General features: G+C 44.1%; 2 protein-coding genes across 2 annotated transcripts in view; one reads left to right on the top strand and one right to left on the bottom strand.

The window, feature by feature from the left end:
• Positions 1-3157: 3157 nt before the first annotated feature.
• Positions 3158-7584, bottom strand: mdh1ab (malate dehydrogenase 1Ab, NAD (soluble)). The gene is made up of 9 exons (XM_049008942.1): positions 7451-7584; positions 6476-6574; positions 6198-6294; positions 5871-6046; positions 5569-5691; positions 5140-5316; positions 3915-4028; positions 3738-3827; positions 3158-3531 (listed from the first exon to the last, which is right to left on the bottom strand). The coding sequence occupies exons 1-9, from the start codon at positions 7451-7453 to the stop codon at positions 3409-3411; spliced, it is 1002 nt and encodes a 333-aa protein (XP_048864899.1). The 5' UTR covers positions 7454-7584; the 3' UTR covers positions 3158-3408.
• A 386-nt stretch (positions 7585-7970) lies between these two features.
• LOC125739485 (WD repeat containing planar cell polarity effector) overlaps positions 7971-18165 on the top strand; it is a 33567-nt gene continuing 23372 nt past the window's right edge. The window contains exon 1 of the mRNA XM_049009655.1: positions 7971-8263. The gene's annotated coding sequence lies outside the window, so the exon portion shown is untranslated. The remainder of the gene's footprint in view (positions 8264-18165) is intronic.

Raw genomic sequence — 18165 nt, forward strand, 5'->3', positions numbered from 1 at the left:
CCTCAACGCGGGAAACAGTGATACCAAATGAATTATCGAGCCACTCTTTTCTATTCGTTAAAAAGAAATTTATGTGAATTTAGTTGTGTTTTTTTTTTTGCTTTACTGTAGCACTTCCATGTGATCCACAACATCCAGATTACAGGTACTTAAAACAAATATGTAAACCGGTTTACAGGGTAATAACTCACATACTTACTTGTGACTCATTATTTATGTATTTAGTTTCCGTCTCCAAGAACACAGAAGATACATTGGACAAGTGTCTTTTCAACACAAATCTGTAAGGCTGTATATGAAAAATACAGTAGTGAAATCAAAATATTCCATACTATATCTGAGTTGGTTATTAATATCCATCCATCCATTCACAATCTTTGCCGCATAATACGGTCGCGGGTGGTTAACAATATGTATGTTGCAATATGATACACCTGAAATACGCTTGTTTGATTTTGGCCCGCATTCTGTTTTTAATTGATTCAAACTTTTGCCAATAACAAGACTGTGGTTGATATTTATTAATTTATCTATAACAGCGAACTCGAAAAACCCGGACCAATGAAATCTCTCCATGCGTTTTCTGCGCGAACCAATCAGCACACGAGTCCATCCTCGGTTCATAGGTATGCAAGTAGGGCAGGAAAGTATCCTCTCTTCCGCCACTAATTATCTTTAACTGCAGTCAGCCAGTGCCGTGGTTCCTATGTATTTTGTTTTTTTATGAGGTTAGCAGCACATCATCATCCTGAACTCAAAAAACAAGCAGAAGCTAAATTGTGTTGCGACGGTCCTTCGAATCGCGCATGAATTCGTCATGTGACTGCGACGCAATGAAACACCCCCGGTAAAGATACGCGTGAGTTTAAAAAGCAAACGAAACAGGAGAGTATGTATTAGAGTATTGGACTTTTAAAATTCTTTATTGTGAGCGCAACACTTTACGATTTGTGTGTACTGATGGGTGTACCTTAATTATGTTGCAACGATTTTATTAAGCAGACATTGCATGTATTGTAATTCTTGCCTTTATTTCAGATTTGAAATTTGTGATGACTGCCGAGGGATGACTTGGCATAAACACGTGAAACATCAACTTAGTACTTTATCTTCGTAAAGATACATTACAGTTTATGCTTGTTACATAGACGCCCGTTGATAGTAAGAACCTCGTTCGGAATTACAACCTGACCAATCACAAGAATTTATGTTTAACGGCAACCAATCAGCGTCTTACACACATACACTAATATTATTTGTAGGGACCGTCCATTCGTTTCCATGGGCATAACCCCAATCCTCATTATGACAACGTTAACTCCTACCCACCCCTAACCTCAATCGTAACCAAAAACAGTTTGGTTTTAGTTTGTTGACTTGACTGCAGTCACACGCTTTTTTTAAAAAAACGTCCCCACTGCGTAAGAAGTCATAGGGTTTTATTACATTATGGGAAATTTGGCTCCGACAATGTAATACATACAAATTTACACATGCAAATACACCACTGAAAGTACAATTCGAGAAACGTGTTTCCTTTTCCTGAATAATGGGGATTAAGGGACCAAATTATTTTCAGTAGCGCTCGTGCGACACCATGTGGAATGTAATGGAATAGCGTTACAATAACCGGTATTCAATACGAACGCCAACGGTGGCTTGCTATCAGGCGAGTAACAACTGGAGGGAATGTGTACCCCCAATATTTAATTTGACTTCATTTATACCCCTATGAATTGACTTTTGCCATTGAATTATTAAGTTTTGTCCCTCCCAATACTAAACTCTCCCAGTCGTTGCTTTTTACCCTCTGCAAGATGTTGAAATGCACATTCAAATGTCATTCAATAATGTTTCTCAAATAAATAAAGGAAAACTGCTCATGAAATTGAAAATTAGAAAGCTTGTAGTAGCATTTTTAGTGAACGCTAGACAATCCATCTTCTAGCTGCTTATACAGTGCAGGGTGCTTGGTGCTCAGGAAACATCTGTACAGCGTCACAGTCGATCGCAGAGCACAGACACTCACACACTGAGAAATTCAGAAAACAGTTAATCAAACTGCACGTCACTGGACTGTGGGATTTACATCTATGTCATGTGACAGCCCCCCCCCAGACTGCACGTGTGAGGAAACAGGTTCCAGTACTCCAGAAATCCTACATCTGTGTGTTTCCAATCTTTATAGTCAAAAGGTGTTAAAATCAAACTTACAGCTCTTTCCATAATCTGTTTGTAAGATGGGGGGGGGGGGGGGGGGGGGGCATGGATTTTATGACTTTGCCCTTGACCACAATTTACACCTTGCTTTTAGCAAGCAGGTCTGGGGGGGGGGGGCAGCAGCCAGTTAATGTTGGACACCCAGAGGTTTTCTTGTCTCCCTACTTGGGGGTTTATCCTTAAACGTCTCCAAACACACGCGTTTCAGATCAGTGCCTTCTTGCCGAAACACATCCATGTGGAGATATCTCAAAAGACATAAACGTAACCGAGGACGCAAAGTGTGGCCTTTTATTTTTTATTTTAATGACTCAATATTATGATCCAGCACAAAAAGTCGGAAATAAAACTGGGAGTGAAGCTGGTCCTTATTTTTAATTTTGGTATTACAAAACACCCATGGAAAACATCTCTCTCTGTTGTAAAAGATCCTATACAAAAATATATTCCACTGAAACCCTTAAACTCACTTCATACTCCAACATACTCACAATCGATGGTCAGATATAGTTGTACTGCAGGAGAGGCCAATCTTACCCGCAAAGGTCCGGTGTGTGTGCAGGTTTTTGGGATAACCTTCAGGTCAGCTGTTCACACCCAGGTGTGAGGACGACTCAGCCAATCAGTCCTCTAGTTAGTGATCTAATTAGGGAGTTGCAGTGAAAACCCGGAAATACACCGGCCCTTTCTGGATAAGATTTCCCAGCTGTTGTACTGTATGACATAGCTATTAATATCACAGAGATAGCAAAGAAATTCCTTCATTGCATCACCCACTTTCCCATCTCCCTGTTCTACAGCCAAAAGATATATTTGTCTCCTACTGTATAATCCTACATAGTTACATTCATTCAATAGTAACTCACTAAATATTGCCAAAGATAGTCCAGCGACTGACAACAGGAACTCCAGACGGCAACAAAATAATCAGGACATGTTTGTAGGGTTGTGTTTTTATTGTCGAATGTAACAGGTTATCACTGTCATGAGTAACTAGTGCATTAAAGTACTTGACTAAAACTCCCAAGAGGCTCCTGACCCACATCTGGACCAGTTGTTACAATACTCTCTGAATTAAAGCTTAACATATGACACAAACACACAGGAAACAGCTGGAGTTGTTTACAGACGAGAGTCAGGGGGTTTCTGGGGGTCTAAACGTTGCTTTGAGATTTGCGGTGGTCCTAGTCAGACCCCCAAGAAGGAGACGGCGGTGTCCCTCTCCTCCACCAGCTCTGCTGCTGTAGCATCCATCTTCTCTCTGGAGAAGTCCTTGATGGGCAGCCCATCGACAATCTTCCAGGACTTGTCCTGGGGAGGGAGGGAAAAAAGAAAGGAAGTAAGAGACCTCCATTCCAAGACACTGGGAAATGGGACCTTCAGACCAAAATGATCTTATTCCCAGAACAGGCAACGCTTCAATAATCGACTGCAGTCCAAATCGCTATCGTGTCCCTGGAGAAAGAACCTCTAGAGATGTTATACAGTGAACCATTCGCGAAGTTCATGAGCCATACCTTGATCACAACTGGGAAGGAGTAGATGAGGTCTTCAGGAACGCCATAGGAGTTCCCACTGGAGTAAACACCCATGGAGATAAACTCCCCCTAGAGGACAGTGAAAGAAAATGGGAAACAGCACTGTTGGACGGGTGGCCCATGTGACCTGGGGGACACCCAGTGGATGAAACTGACCTCTGGAGTGCCGAACCAGATGTCCCTCATGTGGTCACAAATGGCCTTTGCTGCAGACATAGCACTGGAGAGCTTCCTGGCCTTGATGACAGCAGCTCCACGCTGCTGCACGGTCTACAGAAGCAGACAAAAGAACTGACATTACAATACTGGACAGATTCATATTTCTATCTGTCTCCCTCAAATGTCTGCAATCCTTGAGAACGCTGCTAAAAAAAAAGTCAATATCTTCGACTTATGGATAGTACTCAGAATTAAATATCCCCCAATGCAAGCTTGCTTACATTGTACAAGTCCAAGATGTGCAGTGTTAACCGTTTGGGTTCACTGACTGGGCCAAGGTCACATTTCATTCAGTATCAATTTATTTGCCACGAATTAAGTTTATTTCTTATATATTTGTTTTGGCATTAAACTCTTAATCTTAGTGTACTTTGTAAATATGTCAGATTTATGTGAAGTTTGTAATTTGACATCAAAAGTATAGACATTGCGAAATGCAGTTTGGAACACTTGCAGAAACATTATAAAAAGTACATAGTAAGCAATGGTGGCAGTTTGTTTTGATCCCAGATATCTGATCACCAAAGTCTTGGCTACATGAAGATGACTAAATGGTGTAGTTGCAACATTCAGTTGGATAAGAAAAACCAAACTCATGTCACTATTTCTGGTCTCCTTCATTGAATATGTCAGAGCTCTCATGTGTATCCATGAGCCATTCACACCTGGGCACATCCCCCCCCCCCCTTTTTTATGGCGCTGATGAGGATGTATCTGGATCGTGTTTCACCGTTGCGTCATTCATCAAATTACCATGCGAATGCGATTTAAATGTGCGCTAATGCAGCTATTTAAAATGCGAATAGCGATCATCAGGTGAGGGCGGCACTACACGCCCCCGATGCAGGTAAAACAAAGTAAGGCGACATGGTTTACTTTTTAGCCGATTTAACCTAATTTTAAAAACTTTAACACCTCCGACAGTGGACGTTTTGAAAAAAAAGCGACAGATTACGGATTTAGTCAGCATTTTTCTCATGCTTCTACAATAAGATCTCAGCAAATTATGAACTGAAATACACGAGAAAGATACGCAGCATCGCCGTCGACCCCAGAGGGTTCATACCAGCAGCAAAAGAGAAGCAAGATATGCTGGAAAAGGTTATTATGCTGACTGACAGAACCAAGTGTTTATATAATGTAGGCAGAAGAATCAACTCACGGAAATGAAATCGCCCTTGAGCCAGCTATCATCCTTCACAGCATCAAAGACGTTCACTTCTGAACCCTGGATGTTGACCTTGGCATGGTGCACGTCAGGATACTGGGTAGAGGAGTGGTTCCCCCAGATGATGACGTTCTTCACGTTGTCCGCAGGCACGCCCACACGTATCGCCACCTAGAGTGTAAGTAGTGAGCCTGGTGACCTCACGCTGTAGACTGTGTGTCATAGAGACACCTGAAGATGCCTCACAAGCATGTCGGTAGAGCCATAAAACATGATTATTCCATAAACCTTGTGGATGCAAGGTCTGCTCATCAATAATGTATCCAACCAGACTGTTGCGCCTCTACATGGCTGTAAGACGACATTTGTATGCATGGAATGAGTTCCCAAAGGCCAGGTTCACCCATACGGGAGGCCGCTCACCTGAGAGCGAGCCCTGTTGTGGTCCAGACGGGTCAGGCAGGAGAAGTTCTCCTTGGGGATGGATGGGGCAGATTTCGCAGCAATCAAGCAGTTCGTGTTGGCAGGGTTTCCAACAACCAGAACCTGAGTTGTTAAAAAAATAAATAAATAAATAAAAAACAAGCGAAAAAATTAATAATACAAAACACCTCCACCAATATCTAAGAACTCTGGGAAGTATTGTAGGGAAGGTGACTCTAGAAAATTCCATTAACATTGTGCGAAAAACACAGTCTGATCCTGGCTCGCTGATGGTTTGTTACCTTCACGGTCTTCTTGGAGAACTTTTCCAGAGCTGCCCCCTGAGACTTGAAGATGTTCACGTTAGCCTTCAGCAGGTCCTTCCTCTCCATACCCTCTTTCCTGGGCATGGAGCCCACCAAGACGGCGGCATCCAGGTCCTTGAACGCCACATCCTCCTTGTCGGTTGGGATCACCTCTGAGGGGAAATGAGAATGTGCGTCAGAAGAAGACAGACAGACAGACAGACAGACAGATGCCTTCAGATACACAGATGCAAGAATCAGCTTTGCATTTGTGAAGGAAACAGTGAAAAGTGGCTTCAAAAGGGATGGGGGAGTGAAACCAACCTCTCAGAAGTGGCAGGGCACAGTCTTGCAGCTCCATGACAACACCATCCAGCACCGGCAGCATCGGTGGGATGTCGAGGAGGAGGAGGATGATGGGCTGGTAGAAGAGGAATTTAAAAATACACAAAAAAATAAATGTCTGCAACACCTTTTCTAGTAGTTATGCAAATAACTCATAAAAGCTGTCATTACATTTGAGTCCAGTTTATGTGGTTATTGTAGGTAGGACGTTTAAAAAAGCCGCTTATTAAGTAATTCCATCAGAAGGCAACCATTACCTGGTCTTTGCCGAAAACATCACCCTTAGCGATGCCATAGAGAAGAGAATAGGCGATTTGCCCGGCTGCACCAGTAACCAAAACTCTAATGGGGTCGGCCTGTGAGACAAACAGACAGACAGGCAGACTATGAATACCACAAGGTTTACGGTTAGCGAAGAACGATCAAACGTGACAACTTCAGCAGCGCAAACGCAACAGTCCAGGCTGCCTATAGAGCGTTTAAAAGTAGGACGTCGATATTCTGCATACGGATCATGAGATCCGACTCACGTAGGAAGCGGTTAAGTACTGTAGTAAAAATCACCAATATCCTGACACTTATATGGTGCGCACACGTTAATTTCTTAATGAATAATAGGCGTGTGTTATTGGAATACAAATGAATATAAAGTGAGAAATGCTCGTTTTTCACCCCAGCAAACTATATTTAGCTACTTGGCCACACACTGTGAATGAATGAATGAATGAATGAATGAATGAATGAATGAAGAAATGAATGGAATTTCTAATTAAAACAGACGCATCCAATCATTTTCTCCCAACTGCTACAGAGGACGCCGATTGGTGGCCTGCGTATCCCGTTATCTAACTAAGGACACAAAACTCAATTACAAAAACACCAATTTCCTGGGTGCCTACATACGTATTTGACCTCGGTTACGGGCAATAGTCATGTTAACTAAATAATGCATCGAATTAAGGTCAGCCATTTTATGCTACTACGCCGATTAATATAAATGCATTAAGAGAACATTATAAGTAGCTAGACACTAGAGAGCTATTTATGGAAAATTCAATAAAAGGCATTACAAAGTTAAAAATAAGACGCGTTTAGATAACCACCTAGCTAAGCAACATCCACTTCGTCCTTCAAATTATGCTATTTTAAGACGTTTAGCATTGAATGTATAACGGCTTCCATTAAAAAAAAAAACAAGAGTACTTAGGGAGACCATAAACACAATCTCTCACCATTTCCGCGATTACTAGCTCACGACAAGTTCTCTCCAACTCCGTCTTAGATGGAGGGGTCACCTCTATATCTAGTTCCGAAGTTGTCACGGGGAACGACGTGGCCAGACGTCATACACGTGGATGATGGGAGGATGCTGGGAAATGTAGTTTGAGCGCTACTTGCCGACCGACGATGACCGCTCAAAACGACTACATTACCCAGTACGAAGCGATGCATAACGAGCAAACTTTCCTCTTTGTTAGGGACACCCAGAGCTGCTACTGAAATCTGAAGCTGAAGGTCCCGGTCATTATTAACACTCGACTTGGTGAACTGACTGAAACCAAGTATTGCAATCAATACTTCACATATATGTGCATGATATATTTTTAATATGTATCTGATCATGGATAAAAAATAAACACAAATGATCATGAATTCATTCGAAATGTATTTCTGTGTAATGTAACCATTATCTGGGCAGCCAGCGTAAACTGATTTTGTGACGATATAACGGCCCATATTTAACCCGGAAGACTATGATAAAGGGCGCTGCTTTCTGCAGGCACGAGCCTGGGGGCTGGACCGCTCCTGCTTCCCCGGTTGCTTAGACACGGAGGATTCAATCCTGCCCCCCTTGAACCGCTGGTCCCGGAGGAAGAGGAGTGCTTTCCCTGTAATGGCTCCTTTACGTCTGCATGCACCAGTTAAATCCGCACAATTTTCGCCTCCCATCTAAAGGACTGAGTTAACTGTGTGATGGTTATATTACATATTATTTCTATGATCTGGATGCGGTGTAAAATCTGAAGAATACGTGTCTTCTGGAGGTAAGTTAAGACCGACCTAAACTCTAGGACAACAGCTGTATTTTTTTTACTTAAATCGAGAAGTTAAAAGCTGCCTGGAAAATTAGACGTCTTGTAAAATGCACGTTTTCGGATAACATTAAGAAGTGTGGGTGTCTTTCCGCTTTGCGCACACGTGTAGCGTCCTCCGGGGGGCGGCGATCACTGCTCTCTGTTTGGGCTTCGACTTGGCAGGACGACCCTTCTATTCCCAGTTCATGAATCCACGCCAAAGATGTTTCATTATCTGTCTGGTATTAATTGGCGTGTTTATTTAAAATGGTTTCCTAAATGTGCACTTTCTTGAAATAATGTTGGGGAAAATTAGAGCAGACAGTAATTTCAGAAATACTCGTAGAAATTTCTAGCTAAATTACAGTAGCATTACTGAAAAGATTAGCTATTCTTTATTATTCACTAGTACGTGTACTGGTATGAGTTGCAGGTATGCAGTATCTATACTATGTTATCAGTAACATGAATGAAACAGTTCGATTCTGTTTTCACGAGGATTAACCAATAAGTTCTCCTGATTTTCCTGGAATACTTAATCGATTAGAAAAACCTATATTTCGATTACTTTATAATATTACCGTGCATCTTAATATTTTATAATTCACCACATAATAGTTCTTTATACTTAAGTAAACCTCATCCAAATTCTTTTTCTTTATAAAATGGAATGATTATTCTGACACGTGTGCCAATTCCAGCGCTATTTATTCAGCAATTTCAGTTTCACAGATGTTTATTGTGTTACACAAAACCGAATTGCATTAATGATTTCCCAAGCCAATGAAATAGCCAATATGAAGTAAAAAAAAAATATGCAAGCTGTAAACAATATGCAAAGAAGTAAATCATATCTAATAGTAAACAATATATAAAGGGTGTCACGCTATTAAAGTAATAAGTAATGGACTATATAAACAACAAACCTAAAGGAGTGACAAGTGACAATTTAACAGGTTATTGAATTGTGTCTAGTGAACTTTTATTACACATCTTTGCATATTGCGCAATGAATATTAATGTAGATGAATCTGCAATGTCCCATTGTTGTATTTGTTATGTAAGATGTCACCTTTTGGTTTTGCTGCTCTGTTGTGAGCTAGATCTTGGGAAGAAGGTTCTAGCGAAGCTGCTGGTGCGGGTATGGATAGCCCTGTAGCACCTGTTGGGTGGTAGGGGGACAGTTGGTTGCTGGGGTGAGATGGGCCTTTAGTGACGGCGACTGCTCTGATTAGGCTTGTGTTCTGTGTAGCCCCCATACTCATTTCTCGTAATACTGGAGTTGTGAACCATCTGCTTTTACTAATTCAGAGTAGAAAACTGGTTGAGAAAATTTGTTTCCTTTTGGTTGGATGCTGGAAGTCCAAAATACTGGATTTATTTTCCAGTATCTTCCCTGATTCTTATTGGCAGATAAGCCCCCCCCCCCTTCCTCTGCATGTCATGTCAGTTGATCCCACCTCTGAATTTTGCAAGACCTCATTACAGGGTCATTACAACGTTCAAGCAGAAGAGGCCGAGCTTGGGTTACAGAGCAGGGTCTCTGGGTTCTTGTTCACTGAAGGGCACTCTGCCAAGGAATTACTACAGAAATTGGTTGAATTAAAGATATTTTTGAACTGCATCAATAGTTTTTTCCTGACAAAATCCATTATGACAAAATGGATCTAATGTCAACCAGTCACTTAATAGTTGTCGTCATTGAGGCACTACTGAACGTTGGTATATCGGCTATAGTGTTATAGCTGTTCTGCGAGGGAGGTTGGTTTATTCTTGCATATATTATTTTTATTTATTATTTAGCGATTCGGTTAATGTACCTCATTATTGTAATAGCAGGAGATAATTAGTGTATGGCAGATACTTCTGTTTGTTTGTTGGCATCTCCTAGAGAAAGTCTCCCATCTGGAGAAATCAGTGGCCTGCTGGTATTTGGCAAAGAGGGTCTTGCTTGTTTTGGAGAGAAATGGATGCCCTCAGCTTTTGACTGATGGCTTGGGGTGTTCTGTCTGTCTCTCTGTCTATCTGTCTCTCTGTCTGTCTCTCTGTCTGTCTGTCTCTCTGTCTCTGTCTGTCTCTCTCTTTGTCTATCTGTCTGTCTCTCTCTCTGTCTGTCTCTCTGTCTGACTGTCTATCTGTCTGTCTCTCTCTCTGTCTGTCTCTCTGTCTGACTGTCTCTCCATCTCTCTCTCTGTCTGTCTCTCTCTCTGTCTGACTGTCTCTCTCTCTCTCTCTGCCTCTCTCTTTGTCTGTGTCTCTTTTTCTGTCTCTGTCTGTCTGTCTGTCTCTCTGTCTGTCTCTCCCTCTCTTTCTCTCTAAGATGTCTGTGCTCGCCTGTAACCATGAGCATACATTACGCAGGGAGGGGAATGTGGGGTGGGGGTTGTAATCCCCTCAATAATCAAAACCAGCCAATACACCCCTCTGGACCCCCTTAAATGGGTGGAGACCTCAACCCCCCAGTACTCAACCCAAAGTTATTCCTTTGCCTATATGCCTCATTTCCTGAAAATGACAGCTTTCTTTACAGCTCCGCATACAATGTACATACGATAAATAGGACAAATGAGCGTGGAAAAATCGAGTGTTTTTTAATTATTGGCTATATTGACGATGTTGATAAGAACCTCGCTCCTTCTTTTTCTAGCCTTTAATATATTTGGTGTCCGTCTTTTCATTTCCCTTGGTTCACCGGCGCAATCAGTAGTTTACATAAGTAGTACGCATACCTCCCAACACGTGTTAAAGACACTCCTGTTTAGACCGGGAATATAGAACTTATTGTGCTGTAAAACGCTACAGATTTCTGTTCTAGGGCGTAAGTGCGGTGTGCCAGACTGAGCCATGCCAGGACTGCAATAATAGGCTCATTGTTGAACCAATGGGTTTCCTATTCTACCGCAACTTGTCTGCACTTGCAAACCCAGACAGCATGACCAGGCTGCTGGGTAAAAATTCCTCAGAGCGTCATTTATCTATAACAGAGGCGCTGTACGTGGCGGTGGCCATGGTTAGCCGGCTCGGAGACAGCAGGCCGCGACCCGCCACTTTCGGTCCCACTGCCAGTCGTTTAACCGAATCGTCTCGTCGCGAACTAGTAGTTGTCTAATAACAGTAATTATGTTCGGACGCTAGGGGGAGACGTTGTATCTTTTTGGAATTAATCGCCTTTGGCGTCGTTTGTTTAAAAAAATCAGTTTCATTACTTCAGTTGTATACTCTGTTCATTCGGCGATCCTTTGATATTTTCTATATATATTGGTAGTGTTGCCCTGTAATTAACTTTCACTGTTTTGAATGACAGTTATTTTTACTGGAGGAGTTTTTAAATGTCATCAAGGTGAATTTTGTTGGATTGGCATACAATGCCAAGCAGTATTTTAATTTCCATTTATTGCCCGGTTTCCTATTAGGTTAGACTGGTTTGTCACTGGTGATGACAGGTACTTGGCAGCCGCCACCCTTCGCGAATACAAAAATCTCTCCCTTCCCTTTCCTAAACAACTGTTTCCTTTGCGAAATCCTGTCCGTACATGTCACTCACAATGCTATCAGAATTTTCTTGGATAAATAAGGTATTAAATACACCCTGAAATGAGTATCCACTGTAATGACGTTGATACAACTTTAGATTGCACATGTGTTCCCCAGAGACATGGGGGGGATATATGCCAATAGTTACCACAATGTGTGCTTTTGTCAGCAGGTGGCAGTATGTTTTTCTCTCTTCTTGCACACCTCAAACCTTTGTGTCTGACGTAGGGGTTTGTGACACTCTCTGTGACAGCCCAGCACCCCCCACATGTGATGGTGTGTCCCAGGATGTCGGGACCTCCGTGTTCCCAAGTTGGGACCTGTCTGCCTATTGTGGTTTTGTTTATTTGTGTGGGGAGGAATGTGTGGGGATTTAGGGGCATGGGGAGTTGGGGGGGGGGACATTGCCACCACAGCATAGATCTTGTGTTTGAGTCATCTTGACAAGCCTTGTCACCCACGAATGGAGTCTGGCCTGGTTTCACTCGCACTCCATTCTCTGGAGAAGCAGCACAGCTGCCGAAGTGTGCCGCTGAAGGTCTGGAGACGTCTGCTCCTCTTCGCACCATGCCGTCACCAGCGAAGGGAAGTGCTGCTGTTTCTCCTGCTCCGCCTTCTCTGCCACATCTCCAGTTGGTCTCCAGGCACCGACTGGACCTGAGGATGACGTTCTGCCATTGTGGCCTAGAGGAGGGCGTCATGGGTAAAAGCGTGAGGGTTTCGCCATTTTCTGAGTTTACTTCACCTCCGATACCTCAAGCCAACTCGACAGAAGGACTTAGGGCTCAATCAAAGGGAATGATTTCAGGGTTTAAGCAAAGGTTGAACATTTATCACGGCTCCCGTGAGTCTGTGGTTGGGATAGAAGCAGAGCAGAGGCACCTAGCATTGGCAGCTCTTCTGTCGTTAAAGCGTCTCTCCATGATTGTCTCAGCTCGACCCTGGAAAGGAGCTTTCCCACGGCAGTCAGTCAGCTGACCCCAAAGCGATACTGATCTACTGGAAGGCCCACAGGCCCACCTGTAAGTTGCTTGTAGATTTGGGCCTGACATCATGGATTGCTGGTACAGGTCCTGGGCTGGAATTCATTACTTTGCTTCACTGAAGGTCTTTAAGAGCCTGTCTGTTCAGTTCTAGCAGAGTGTGTACACAATGCATGCAGGATCTTAGAGACAAGATAGACAAACACAGACACACATAAACACACAGACACACGCACACACTATGGACAATTTAAAGACCCCAATGAGCATAACTGCATGTTCTGCAGGAGGAAGCCAGAAGACCTAGAGGAAACCAGTCTGATACTGGGAACATGCAAACTCCACATTTACATTAGGAAGTGGAGATTTCTTAATAGAGTGGCCCATGTGATTTTTTAAAATTAATTTTAAGGTATGATATGTTGCTGAGTTTATTTCCCTGGAAGCAAATCATTTGCCCTTTTAAGGAATTAATAGAATGTGACTTACATATAGTGCATATGAAAATGACAAAAAGTTATATTACATGAATTTAAAGAGACCTGTTGTATAATCAAATCTGAAAGAGACTCCGCTCTCTACACATCAAATCTGCACCTGCCTGCCTTTGTGGAAACCTGCTAACAGCAGTTGGCTGGGTTCCTTCCTTGTACCTCACCTACATACCCCCCTTCCCAAACCACCTATTAAGGATTTCAGGGTGGGGGGGGGGGGGGGGCTGCAGGAGGTTTCCTAGCTCCGCCATTTTGTTTTCCACTAAGAGCGTTTCTTTACCTCATGTATCAGTCAGTTTTACCAGTAGACTAGCACCGCCCCTTGAGAAACACTGTTCACACCTGAAGAGGTTCATGACGTACCTGTGCTAAAACAATCGAAAAAGTATTAATTCATACTCATCTCTCATTCCCTCCTTTATCATGACATAGCAGTAATCACTGGAGGCTTCTTTTTTCTCCATTCCATCCATCCATTTTCCAAACCGCTTATCCTACTGGGTCGTGGGGGGTCCGGAGCCTATCCCAGAAGCAATGGGCACAAGGCAGGGAACAACCCAGGATGGGGGGCCAGCCCATCGCAGGGCACACTCACACACCATTCCCTCACACATGCACACCTACGGGCAATTTAGCAAGTCCAATTAGCCTCAGCATGTCTTTGGAAACCAGAGTACCTGGAGGAAACCCCACAACGACATGGAGAGAACATGCAAACCACACACATGTGACCCAGGCGGAGACTCGAACCCGGGTCCCAGAGGTGTGAGGAAACAGTGCTAACCACTGCACCACCATGCTGCCCCTTCTCTCCATTCCCTCGTGCTTTTATTTTTATTTTTTCACGCTCCTGCAGCTTTGACATTCAGCCACTCCTTGACACAAACACATGCTCGAATGGCCAAAGTCTCAAAACTCTTCTTTCTCTCTCTCTTTTTTTTTTAAACAGCCATTCACCATACATCTCACTTTGCTCTCCACATTCCAGTTTTTCTCCTAGAACATCTTTGGAATGGGACCTATCAAGATTAGCAGGTGTAGCGAGGGCAAGTGTACCATCTTACCGAAAGTTGAGTCATGAATCGAAACTAAACGGCAGCTTCCATCTGAGCCAGGGGAGTGGGCATCACCCCAGCCTTTGCTGGAAGTGTGCTGATGAACAACATCCTCATCTTTGACCCCCAAACCTGAGTGATTTGCTGTGGGTGATGGGGGATGGGAGAGGCACCGCCATTTGCGTGATGAGAGCAGCGTTGGCAGTCAGTCACCAAAGCAGGTCTTTAGACCTTTAATTGCACCTGTCTGTCAAGGTGATGTACAGACCACACCCACAATAGGTGAGTTAATGCAGATTGGGTGCCCTGGAGGCCTGGGGGGTTGGGAAGCTGTGTGACCAGGTTCAGGTGTGGGACCAGGTCATTCTGGTGTCATGTCTGTCACCGTTCTTGTCTTCCTCCAAGCCTGTGTTTTAACTTCAGGTCGGGCAGGGTGGTTTTCCTTTGACTTGAGTCGGAGTTTCTGTGGTCTAGGGCCAGCCGAAGCCTCTATTCTCTGGGTTTCAGACGAGGAAGTTCCCCGGGTCTCTCTCTCTTGTCTCTTTGTGCCCGTCAGAAGTCTGAGCGGTGGGCTTTGTGCTGGCACAAACTGAGGACACAGCATGTTTGGCATAATTAAAGATGACGGATAGCTGGAAGACGGCAGGTTAAAAAAAGAAAAACAGTCCGTTAACGGGGAAGGTGATTAATTTAATCTGTAGGTGATTAAATGGGAAGCGTGGAGGTTCCACGGGTCTCTTCAGGTCAAGGTGGTAGTTGGGACGCCGCTCCCTCACACCTGCTGGAATCGTGATGCTCACGATTGACCTGTCCTCTGTGTTACGGCAAACGACAAAGAGACAAAGAGCAGGGAATAGATGAGGTTGGACTTCTTATCAAAACGTGAAGTGAACTCCACCTGCTCTGCTTCACACATCTCATCTCTCTCTCTCTCTCTCTGTCTCTCGCTCTCTCTCTCTCTCTCTCTCTGTCTCTCGCTCTCTCTCTCTCTCTCTCTCTTACACATACACTGTACCTTAGTCTGACAGCCTGTGAAACCCCGAGTCCGAAGTCTCGGTTATACCAACATGAAACCTACAAAGACATCAATTTGTTTTGCTTCTGCCCGCATAAATCTGGGAGCCCATTCCACCCTCCCTGCCTTGTGACAATGAAGAGGTCCCCCCCCCCGAGATGAGCAAAATTGAGCTACTGGGCTGGCTTGAGCCACATGCCACTCACGGACTTCCAGCGCCGCTTCCGCACGGCTAGTGCCTGAGGTGTGTGGAGACTTGTTGTAAAAGATGACAGGCTAAGTGGGGCATGTGGCAGGAGATCACGGCCTGTAAAACAAGCTCTTCCCCAGTTGAGTCCTGCCAGAAGTGAGGAACAATGAGCGAGGGCAGGAAGGAGAGCGGTCTCAGGTCTCTTAGCCCAACTTGAAAGAGACATGAGTCGTCTTTGAAGTCGAAGGCCCTCAACTTGCAGAGAAGGAAGACTGAGTCCCACCTCCCATCCTGTCCTGTGAGTTTGGATAGATATGCAGGGCCTCTTCAAGTAGGAGGTCAGGTTTGCTCCCCGGGGGGAACAAAAGGCATGGGATCCCCCCAGGACTGGGATTAGAATTTGTCTGACAGGTGCCGGCTGGCGTAGAATCGCTGTGATGTTGCAGAGTTGCTCCAGGTTACCAGTGGCCCAAAGCTAAAACACCAGGCCTCTTCATGAACCGAAGCGTTCAGAAAGACAAACCTGTCACTGAAGGTAGACAAGGTGTGTGTGTGTGTGTGTGTGTGTGTGTGTGTGTGTGTGTGTGGGAAAGCTTTTTGAAGTGGGAGCACTACTATGAAGTTGCTGAATAAACAGACAGGTTCGGAAAACGACAGTTTGGAATGACTTCTGCTTTGAATTACCTCGTCTCCGGTTTCCTTTTTGAAGCAACAAAAAAATGAATTCTTTGCAATCCTCAAGTTAAAGCTGAACGCTTTACTCCACCTGAGATCGGAGTGCTTTTGCGTGCATTCGTCTGTTGGTGCGTGTTTATTTTAGCCTAGTGGAAATCTCTGCTCAAGGCTGAGGTGTTGGTCACAGGAGATCTGACGTGGCTTTGATGTTCGGGCCTGGCTGGGTGTCCCGGCCGCTGGAATGCGAGGTGGCGCAGGGTCTCGCCCACCTTTGTTCATCCGGGGAATCTCGACGCACACCCTATACTCCGTGACGAATGCTTCTTTGCATGCAAAGACAATTGGCCATGGATGGCCAGGTTGCTCCATTTTCTGCAAGAAGATGACCCGTCAGTACTGATCAAACGAGTACTCATGGATACTCTGTATCTTTACAAAAAAAAAATACTCTTTCTTTTTTCATTATTTCTGCAGTGAGTGTTGCAGTGTGAGCATCCTGGCGCCTTCTGAGTGGTCACGGAAGGCTAGCTAGCTCACGCTAAAGTGCCACCATCTTCTGCTGGTGCTGGTGGCAGGTTATGTTCTTGCACGCCACGGCCGAGGTGGGATTTTTTAGATAATCATGCTTGCACTTTCTGGGTACTGGAAAGTACCCTCCACGGCCCAGACTTGCACTGGCTGGGCTACGCAGGCAGCATGGGACAGAGGTATCTAAGGGGGATGTGGACAACCACGTAACTCTTAGGCATGAAACATGAAACAGCAGGTAGCGAATGGACCTGAATTATGGTCCCCAAAGGCTTTCAGACTATAATCTATGTGCTTGAGCTAAATCACTTCACTTTGAGTGTTGTTTTTCTAAGATTGTCGCTCTTTGATAAGGATTGGGCTGCCCAGGGCTGAGGCTCTGTCGAAGTTTTAACCCGGCTTTATCCCTCTCAGTTATCACAACCACCCTAGAGGAGCAGGACAGTGATCTTCATGTTTTACATCCCATAAGAGCTTGTGAAGCCTCTATGGTACGGCGCTCATGCCACCAAATAATCTACGTGTCTTTCAGCAGGGACCTCGGTTCGACCGGGAAATGAAATTCGAAAATGGGTTTTGCTGGAGAGTTTTTTTGAGAAATGATTTTAGATGCATTTTCTTATATATTTTACGTATGATTTTTTTTTTGTTTAAGCCAATGTTGTGAAAACCTAAGTGAGGCCGTAAGATATGAGAGTATTTGGTGTTCGAGTGTGGTGACAAGATGGCGATTTCATCTGCTCTGAGACGTTAGTGGTGTTGACCTCGGTGTGACGTCTGTTGGCACAGATATGAGGCTGGTTGCGCTTAGGGCTGGGGGGCTGACAGTGGAGATGCCAGCAATCTCTGCCTGCACACAATGTACCCCCCGCAAGACAGAAGACTCGAGTCGCGTCTCTCGCATTTAGCTCGAAGCGGTAATCGGTCAGCGTACCGCATTTTGTTTCCCTTTCCTCTGGTAAACTGCAAACGTTCCCTTTTCCTACTGTCAGGTATTGATGGTGTTTTTTCCTGTGATAGACACACATACCTGGGGAGCTGAATAATCCCACCCATGTGCACCCACCCATGCCAAATGTCCCCACGATGTGATTAAAAAACCTGCTATTTTGACATTATGAATACTTTTTTTTGGTCCCCACAAGGAGGCTCCCAGTTTTTATAAAACTCTGTGAATGCAATCACAAAACGGAAAATCCCGAAAGTCTTGTATTTTCTTTGGTTGCTTTTGGTTAAGGTTAGGGCTGGGTAGGGGTTAAGATTGTCATGTTGGGATTAGAGTTTTCCCATAGAAATGAATGGAAGGTCCCCACAAAGATATAAATATATACAGTAGATATAAATGGTGTACACACCCCTGTTCAAATGCCAGGATTTTGAGATACGTAAATAAAAAAA

Source organism: Brienomyrus brachyistius, chromosome 3 (assembly GCF_023856365.1).
Source record: "Brienomyrus brachyistius isolate T26 chromosome 3, BBRACH_0.4, whole genome shotgun sequence".
NCBI lineage: Eukaryota > Metazoa > Chordata > Actinopteri > Osteoglossiformes > Mormyridae > Brienomyrus > Brienomyrus brachyistius.

Coding starts and splice junctions, on each gene's coding strand:
- mdh1ab (XM_049008942.1), bottom strand. Junction 5,692..5,870: donor TCTCCAAGAAGACCGTGAAG/GTAACAAACCAT, acceptor TTAACAACTCAG/GTTCTGGTTGTTGGAAACCC. Junction 3,532..3,737: donor CCTTCCCAGTTGTGATCAAG/GTATGGCTCATG, acceptor CTCCCTCCCCAG/GACAAGTCCTGGAAGATTGT.